This window comes from Pleurodeles waltl, chromosome 4_2 (genome assembly GCF_031143425.1).
Source record: "Pleurodeles waltl isolate 20211129_DDA chromosome 4_2, aPleWal1.hap1.20221129, whole genome shotgun sequence".
Taxonomy (NCBI): Eukaryota; Metazoa; Chordata; class Amphibia; order Caudata; family Salamandridae; genus Pleurodeles; species Pleurodeles waltl.
The window spans coordinates 513520016-513529511 of record NC_090443.1 but is presented as its reverse complement, the minus strand read 5'-3'; the positions used below and the strand labels follow the sequence as shown (position 1 = coordinate 513529511).

Here is a 9496-nt window from a genome sequence, read left to right as displayed (position 1 = left end):
ATGTGGTGTACCTAAATTTCTCATGTGTTTTATTTACTGTAATGTTATTCCATTCCTTATAACAGCATAAGCCACAATTAGGGAACACACGACAGTTGACTTGCCTGATTGAGTTCACTAATAGCATTGTCACCTGGTCAGTGAGAGGCGTGAATACATTTAAGTTTATGGTTAAAAGTATATCGAAAAACTTCTGCACTAAGATTTAAAAATTCTGCATGTTGAAGAAATGTATTTCTTTTTTTTTTTTTTTTTTGAGACTGTATCGTACAATTTATATGGCGTTTGTTGCATAGGAGATGTTTTCATGGCTCGGCTCGTGCACAGACCCTGAATATTTGATTAGGCTCTGATCTCCCTGACTATTTCTTGTGCTGCCCACGTCTACTTTCAGGAGCAATAATAACGTGTGGTGAAAATTCAGACCCTGATTGCTGTAAACTTTAACAGGATTCGATAGGTGGTGCCAGAGAGCTTGGCTGGTAGATGCCGAGCTCTGAGGGCGAACAATGGTGAGACATTCATTCTGACCAGCCCATCATAGGAGGGTCACACAGAAGGGGGCATGCTTTGTGCTTCCTCCAAAGCCCCGCTGAGGAAATAAACACGGGGTGTAGTGGGACAGGAAGAGACAACCCTTCAGGAAGCCTCACGGGTTAAGAAGCACAGCTCCCCTTCCCTGACTAAACCTTGTCCGTGAGCGCTTGGCTCGCAGCTGTCTTCGTGAAGGAGAGAAACTTTCTCCCGGTCCCAGATGTGCTTGTTCACCTCAGCGGGCGCTTATTGATGCACATTCAAGGCTAAGCTCCCCAGAAGGCGAGTCCACATGCCTCTTCCAAGGAGCCCACGGGGGCGTGCGCCCCTCTACCTGCTCCTCCTGCTCGCCGCTGCCCCCCGGAACCCTGCTCAAGAGACCGGCGTAGAGAAGGCGCCTGCACCCGAGGAGACCCCAGAGGGAGCCTCCACCCTGGCTTTCGTCTTTGACGTTACGGGCTCCATGTACGACGACCTGGTCCAGGTAATCGACGGCGCCTCGAAGATCCTGGAGACGTCGCTGAAGCGACCCAAGAAGCCGCTCTACAACTTTGCGCTGGTTCCCTTCCACGACCCAGGTAAGGAAGCGCCCAGAGATGATTTAACTCGCAGAGTGGCGCTAGAAGAGAAACTATTTCTCTCGCCGCACATGTTGCCGGCACGCGTCCTGAGGCTGTGTGCTCTCATCAATGTGTTAAAAAGAGAGGCCACACAGTGTGAGAAGGATCAGAGCATCCAATTAGAGCCAGAGTCTAAGGACAGTTAATTCCAAAAATGCATTCTATTAAGAATTTCATACTGGAAGTTGCCTTGTTTCTTCTATCCAAGCTTTCAAGCGGCAGAAAGGGAAATGGGGCACAGGTCAACAAAATGGTTTGCACAAGATCACACTCTTCGTTCCTATGAGAGCGCCTATATCGAGGCTAGTGCACAATGTTTATTCCTCTCGAGGAATTGATCATAAATCTGCACTTCAAGAACACGCTGAAGTGTACATTTTTATCCAACGGACCACTCATTGAATTTTCTGGCAAGTCAGGCTTTAATATTTAGTTATTTATTTACCAACGAGGAAAAAAAAAAAAAGCTTTCGTAAGTTTACTGGAAAAATGAGAACTTTAATTTGAGAACTCCGTTTTCCCCCAGCCTAATTTTTCTTAATATATTCTCCCGCAATTGTTAATCAAAATGTTGCATGTTTTATGACATTTGCATTTTCCTTTAAAATGTTACATTGTCTCGAAAGTTACACATGCATAATTAAAATCGAATCCTAACTGCTCCACAGCTCACTAAACACTATACTACATTTTGTTTTTGATCATATCTCAATGGCTATCAAGACTTTTTTAAAGAATGTGTATGGATTTTTATTCGTTTCCAATCTGTTTTGCTTAAACATAGCTGCTTGTCTGTGGGAAAACCGGATGAGAAATAGTCTAGGGACACAGTTTGTTATTTCAAGGGAACATCCTCATTTCTTTCAATTTCAAAAATTCCCCATTGAACCGCTTCCATGTGTTTTTGTTTGCTTTAACCATTGTGGTAGAAATATGGTTCCTTCCCGACTCTTCTTCCAGATCTGGAAGGATTCCTCCCTGTTTCAAGTATGATTTTATGCCTATGGTCTTCCCTTGCGAAGGAAAGGCAGACATTGACTCAACTCCCAGTGCCCCCTCCTGGTGCAGGCTCCCAGAAAGTCTGGAGCAAACCTCTTGAGTGTCATAAGTTTTGTGAGTGCCACTTCTATTCTTGCCTGCAGTACATTCCGACATAATTACACGTTATATAGCAATTAATCAACACAGGGCCTCTAAGCACTGCAATAACAGATGATGCTATATTCCAACTCGATGGTGCTAATTTTCATCCATCTCAGAAGGATACAATGATGAGATGGCCCTCCAGAAAAAGATCACTTTGAATTCAACATGTGGTGCATTAACCCCTGGAGCGTTGCTCCAGTATCACGCTCCAAGGCTGTGGGTGGTACACACTCACTTTCTCAGATAACCCTGCACTATAGGTATTTTGGCCATACCGGCTGGAAGTAAGAAACATCCCTGGCACCGAGGCAGGTAAAATTGCTCAGCCGATTGAGTGCCCCGCTGCAGGGAGTGCACCACTTTTGCGTTGTCACCATTGCTTTGAGTAACCATTTGTTCGACATGGCTCTTGCATCTATATTTCTAGATCTGGATTTAAATTGGTGAATTTACCACGCACAAGTAATAGGACCTGACTCGCAAATATGTTTCTGTGATTTACTCTTTTAGTACACTTGGCCTACTCTTGTATTCCAAGAATATTCCAGGAGTAATCCTGGAAGAATATGCCAAGCTTACTCCTAAAATTCAGGAGTAGGCCAGGGAAACAACACAAAAAGTAAGTTACACCTACTGATAGCAAATTCCTTGTCAATCAGTCCCTTAGTGCGGGTACGGGATATGCTAAGGCATATAGCAGGTGTCAAAGTATTGGCATGCATCCAGGGTCTGAGTGACCTGCAGGTCACTGGCTTGTAGTGTGATAGGGTTGGCTCAGCCTTTCACCCTTCAAAAGTTGATACAGTGAGTACTGTAGGATGATATTGATATATGGAGCATAGAGGCATTTCAGCCCGTCCTGTGTTCTGCATTTGGCCAGTAATTATAGTGCAAACAGTTACAATGAGTTCTTAGAATTAATGTTGCCATGCTTGTGCATACATTCAAGTAAGGGAATGAGCCTCATTTCTCAGTGTACCTACACTACAGAATGGAAGCTTAATGATGGGTCTTAGGGACTGTGCCATCTCGGGGCCACCGCAAGGCCAGGTGTGTCGTTGGCACATATTGACAGTCGCACATCGGTGTTAGCATGTCTTGCAAAATGAGTTATTTGGTCCAGACTTAAGTATGTGGGCATTGTGTCCTTTCTCTCCATTCATACTCACACGCACTGCCTTCCATGGATATAATTGGTAGGTTAGTGGTCCCAGTGCTTTAAATGAGCTGGTACGGTCAGGTACTTTTTTAGTTTGAGTGGGCGAGTACCGGCTCTTCTCAAGAAAGGTGTGATACTATTATTTGGAGAGTACTGGCACTTCTCGAAAACAAGGGAGTTCTCTGGTACAAAGACAAAGGGTATTTTACCACAGACACATACCACTGACACATTGGTCGGGTATCCCCGAGTCACACAGCTAATGAAGACACCCATTGAGTAAAACTCATTCAGAGTAGGCCGTAGATGGGTATCCCGTATGATTGGGCTAAACTATCTGATGAAATGCAGAGAGAGCAAATCGCCTCCATCCCCCAATTTTAATTCTGGCTGTGGGCCTGTTTTTGTTCGGGATTCCTTTGTTCAAATCCTTCTCCATAATCAGAAGGCAGTGGTTCATCAAATATTTCTATTTACAGAGGTTATACTGGAAAGCTGTATTTCTCAATATGCTGCGGGTACTGCATGGGCGATGAAATGAGTATGTCTTTAAGGTACATTGATGTGCAGTTAAGTATACTAAAGCTATACCTTCTGTGTACTTATCTCCTCAATATTTAGTTTTTTTGATATTCTTGTCACAATATTGAGGCCATTCATTATTCAGTGATATTCCAAACTACAACCTGACAGAATTCCTACAGGTGGGGGACCGCAGCAAGACCGGTCGTACCCCAACCACTAATACAATTACTCACCCTTCATATGGCAAAATATTACAGGAAGGACCTAATGCAAGCAAATGTCTTGCATTAGAGAATATAACATTCTCTGGCCGTATTCATTACAATTCATAAACATGACAAATATTTTGTTTTCCATATAAATACCACAATGAGTATAGTAGAGCATCATTTTTGCATGGGCATATCTAATACATAAAATGTCCTAGCAAATACTCCATAGCTAATACATGAAATTTCATATCAAATTAAGGAGTCATGATTGACCACCCCTCAGGCCCTTGTGGTGCTGACCGATTTAATTGACTTGGACCCAGGGCAACACCCTGGTGGTCCCCCCATAAGGTGTCTTCTACAAGGTTAACTTACTTGCCCCCCTCAAGACAGAGGGAGCTTGGGCCAGCATAACAGTAGTATCCCCAAACAACCATGTCAGAGCTACCCAATACAGGGATTCCCCCTGGCACCCATTGGGAGGTGGGCCTTGGCCAACCAGGCCATACCTTGGTCCCTATACAAGCTCACCATCCCCAGGGCCTAGTAATGAAGTACTCCAGCTGGCTATGGACAATCGCAGTAGTGGGCGTTCCCAGCCTTCCAGTAGTGACCGCAGTACCCCTGCCCCGAATTGAGCTAAATGCTTAAAAATCCAATTCCATCCTGAATTTGCCTACACATATTCTTGATGCCAATGTTGTCTACCTGTTTTTAGTGTCCAAACATGACTGCTCCTCTGCCACAGGCCTGGGTGGTTTCCCGACCAACCAGGTCTCCCCCCAGATTCTGTTACTTAGTTCTGCGAGAACTGCCATGCAGCTGATGCCATCCACGGACTTCATACCAGACTTGTTGCCCCCAGGCTAACCAATGAACCACATCCCCTTGCAAGGACAAATGTGCCACCTTCAAATGGCCAGACCATCTTATTCGAGCCTGATGCAGGCCCCGCCTAGAAACAATTCCCCAGGACGACCTGAGACCATGCAATAACGGAGCTAGTATACTCCTTAGTTCATGCGTCAGGAATGTCCTATAAGAAATGCTAAAAAAACAAAACTATTGCCACCCACACATGATGACTACCTGAGGTTGCAGCTCCCTGCTTGGGATCACCTGTGCAAGCCGGGATATCTCATCCCAACAAAGACCTCCCTTCACATCCCAGTAGAAGAGAAGGTCTGCTTTTTCTGGCCTGTTCTGTTAAATCAATTCTGGGCAGAAGTAGACTTCGAATGCCACCTGGAGGTGTGGCCAAGGATCCAAGCACTGGCTGTAGCCATGTGACCTAATCAGATTTGAAAGGAGATAAAATAAATACCATTAGTCATATAAAAGCAGTACAAGTCAATTTGCAGTTACATCATGTTAAGTAGCATGAGGCCCTTCTGACTCAGGCTTCACTACTCCCCATTCTTGCCACAGGGTGAATCTCCGCTCTCCCAGAAATTAGGGAATGACCCTCTCTCCCTCCTAACGAAAGGTGAACTTAGTGAGTGTTAACACTGATTTTTGGACCAGGTATCATTAAGGAGTGGCTGAGGAGCAACCAGTGGCACTCACGCCACCCATACCCAGCTCGCCCATGTGTAGGCCAGCCTACCAAAAACTGTCAAGCGCATGTTTAAATGACACGTTCACTTATCCTGATATTGTCTGTAGCAGAATTCTTACAAATACCACAGTTCCGAATGATTGTCAGCTACATAAGTAGCCTTATGTACAAGTGTGGCCACCAGCAGCAGCTGTATCTGCCGGTATTTGTGCATGACGAACCCCCAAGGCTAACTGATCGCCCCTCCTAGATTCCTCAGCTGCCCCCCTGCTGTACCAGTGAATTGATAATACCACAACTACTAAACAACCCCTGCTACGTTGCAACCGTATTTGGGCGACATTTGGAAAAAAAACTCCCACAGGACCCAAAGTTAAGCAAGGGTTCTGTGGTGACATAGTGAAGTTTGAGAAGTGGTGTAATCTTTAACCAACAAACACCCACTTCTCTAGAGTTCCTGCTGCCCCTTATATGTACCTGCAATATATGTAGGAGGCCCTTCATGTGCCTGTTGAGTACTCCGACCTGAAGTGACCATGCACTCTTTAATCTGAGCCAAGTAAGGCCATCATCACAAATACACTAGGTGGAAATGGCCCTCGCAGCACTCCGGTGCTTGAGCAAGCACAGGGCGGCGTCAGTCATCGTCATGGGGGACCCGGGCAACAATGTGTAATCTGGGCAACCTTGCCCACTACTTAACCTGCCCTGCCCCCCGACGACTGCGCCACCGATAAGAACAGCCAATGGTTGTTCCCCGTGGAAAAGAGGGAAATTCAAAAGGGTGGCCATTGCCCCTGACCGGTCCGATCTGGTCCATACCTGTCTTCGGTGCCTGCGACGTGGTGGCTTGGGCCGTAGTCCAGGAGCTTCTCACGATCAGGGAAGAGCTGATTGAAATGCCAGGAAAGCTGTTAGATATTGCACAGTGTGTATCAGTACGATAGGTGTGTTGCTCATTATGCCAGCATGCTGGTCAATATGTCAGATTTGCTATTTCATTTTGCTTAAGTGCCACAGGCTAATCAAGAGCGCTCCTCAATAACCTAGGAAATGAGTTGATTCAGCAGGGAGTTCACTAATATGGCAGTGTGCAATCCATAGACCGGTGTGCTGCTCAGGTTTGGTGTTTAATATGCAAGGCTTGCTGTCTAATATGCCAGTGTGCTGCTCAATCTGCAGGTTACTGCTCAGTAACGTGAGTGTTAATCAATATGGCAGGAAGCCATCAATGGTATCGGAGTACAAGTAACATTCTTCACACAAACCCTTGGCATGGTGCTTAGGTGGCAGTGTTGCAGCCAACTTCCCTGTAATCCCTTCTAAGGCGTGGGCTCTCCAGTAATTTGTGAACATTAAAGAAAGTAAGCCAAGCCTTTATTAGATCAGAGTGGAGTGCATCCACCATGTTACGTAATGAGCACAAGATCATTCAGCCACTGACTTATGTTCCAGAATAGACCTATCAACATCTGCACATTTAGAATATTTACACAATGAAGCCAAACAGCAGAAAACAAGACTCTGGCATTCCCCTCAGGCAGTACAGCACGCATCACACTCACGAGTTTGGGACAAAGACCATTCCCATTCCTGTCCCCTGTGGCCCTCTGTTCCCACCTCCACACTTGCCTCCACTTCATGGTACCATGTTCTACGCCGGGAGCAGGAGTTCCCTCATCTTGGCCAATCTTGATTTACAGTGTAGTCAATAGGATACTCCTTTGGGAGGCAACAGTGGAATAAGGCGCATAGATGAAGAGAAAACCAGGTTCTTAAACCCGGTCCTTCTGTTTTCCTGAGATGGGGAATGCCTATCTGTATGACCAGGAGTTCCAGTGGCAGAATATGGATTCAGTAGGGAGAGCGGAGAGAGTGCTGTGTTGTGGAGTACTGTAAATTAGGCCACTGTAGCTCTAGAAAGGTTATCTGACAATAGCACTTGCCCTTCATGGGGTCTCAGGCGAGCTAGTGAACATTCCGAGGCAGACATAGTCACTGCTTTATGAACTAAAGCCAGTGCTGTAAAGTCGGAGTCTTGTCTGCAGTGCTTTCAAGGAATGATATGGTCAGACCTTGTCTTGCCATAAGCCAAGCCTCTTAGTTCTCTGTAGTTTAAGAAGCTTCTTGGGAGAAGACCAGGATGAGGACACTGTTGCTACATCAGAGCCAAAGTGCCTGGGAAAAGTATTACAGTTCATTGAATTAAATAATGCATTGGAAGTATACTTTTGTCACAGATGTAATAACAAAAGTTTGATTTAAAATAGAGGTGAGTGTGGGCAGCCAGCGATAAAATGAGATGCCAAATGGATGAACTAACAAATATGGTTTTGCCTCTAATGGTATTGTTTGGGTTTGACTCTCTTCCGGGCCAATGTTTTGGATGATTGTGGTTTTGTAATAGATTGATATTAGGCTATCACTTCTGTTGCTCACAAGTTTAAACTGTCCTGAAGTAACAACGGAGTGCTGTTGCGCCCAACTGAGGGCCCACGCTAGGGACTCACGCGGCGACGCCTGGCAGCCATTGCTGGGGTGTGTTGCCTCTCTAAGCTTCATTTGCTTCCTCTCCTCACTCTGCCTTGCAGCACTGAAACACAAATTAAGACCAGAGGAAAATGAAGCATTAATTATTACCAAACAATTCTATACAAGGATACCAGTAATAGAGATGTAGGTTGGCGTGTGCTGTTCAATGTAAAATAAAAATGGCAGCTCCCAGCTTTTGAGATCTTTTTGCCCCCTGAAAACCTCTATTCCTGGAAGAGGGGGTGATGACACTGGACATGGGGGGGGGGGGGAAGAGAGGCTTTACAACTCGGTGCCTTTACCATGCATTCTTTACCATACAACGCAGTTACCTTGCATGCCTCCCTCATCAGACTTAGCGTGTGCTGACACTCAAACATAGATGGCTGTCACGGAAAGCAACTCGTGTGTTGCTGCCCAGCCTGCTGTGTTGTCCAGAGTGGTATCTCATGACAAGCTGAACAGGTGCAAGCAGGCTCCCGGTACCTGTCTCCACACCAATTCCACCAGCTGAAGGAAGAAACTGGACGGGACTCGGAATTGCATGTGGAAATGGGACCGGTCAGCTCATAATTGCAAAGTACAGTGACAGGGTGATAGATAGTACCAGGTCCAGTGTGCTCATGCCTTCTGTACCATGCATCTCACAAAGGGACTCGAGTGGTCATCTTCATCGTGTTACACTGACCCCACTGCCCGGCAGCGCATGTAAACCCTGCTTCTGTCCTGTTCCCTTTACCCTGCCGAGGAGGAAGTTGTACAAGAGCTTGATGTGCAATCATGAGCTCCGACTGCTCAGGCTTGAGTGACCACGCCCTTTCCTCTTCTCCCTGGTTCCCTTTCTGCATCCCTCTTGTACATTAGTAGTTCCTGCTCACTCCCCCTGTCTACTCATATCAGCTTTTCCTGCTCTCGTCTGCTCCTACTCCCTCTTCCTGCCTACGTCAATCAGCAGCTCCTGCTCTGAATTCTACTAGTATCTGCAGTTCCTTCATCCCCGGTCTACTCCTGCCAGCAGCCCCTTCACTCTCTGCCCCAGTCCACTCCCATCAGGGGTTCCTGCCCTGTCTTCCCTGGCGTGCTGTTACCAGTGGTACCTGCTCCTCTTACTCCTCTCCCCTCTAAGCAGCCGCTGCTCTCTTCTCGTGTACACTGTTACCAGCAGTCACCGCACATTCTTCCCCTCTCTGCTGTCCGAAGACCTTGCCCT

At 46.3% G+C, this 9496-nt stretch overlaps 1 protein-coding gene across 1 annotated transcript in view; it reads left to right on the top strand.

Moving 5' to 3' along the window:
* The first annotated feature begins 550 nt into the window (after nucleotides 1-550).
* Nucleotides 551-9496, top strand: part of HMCN1 (hemicentin 1) — a 1093576-nt gene continuing 1084630 nt past the window's right edge. The window contains exon 1 of the mRNA XM_069232006.1: nucleotides 551-1112. Coding sequence (XP_069088107.1) covers nucleotides 827-1112 — 286 coding nt within the window. The 5' untranslated portion in view covers nucleotides 551-826. The remainder of the gene's footprint in view (nucleotides 1113-9496) is intronic.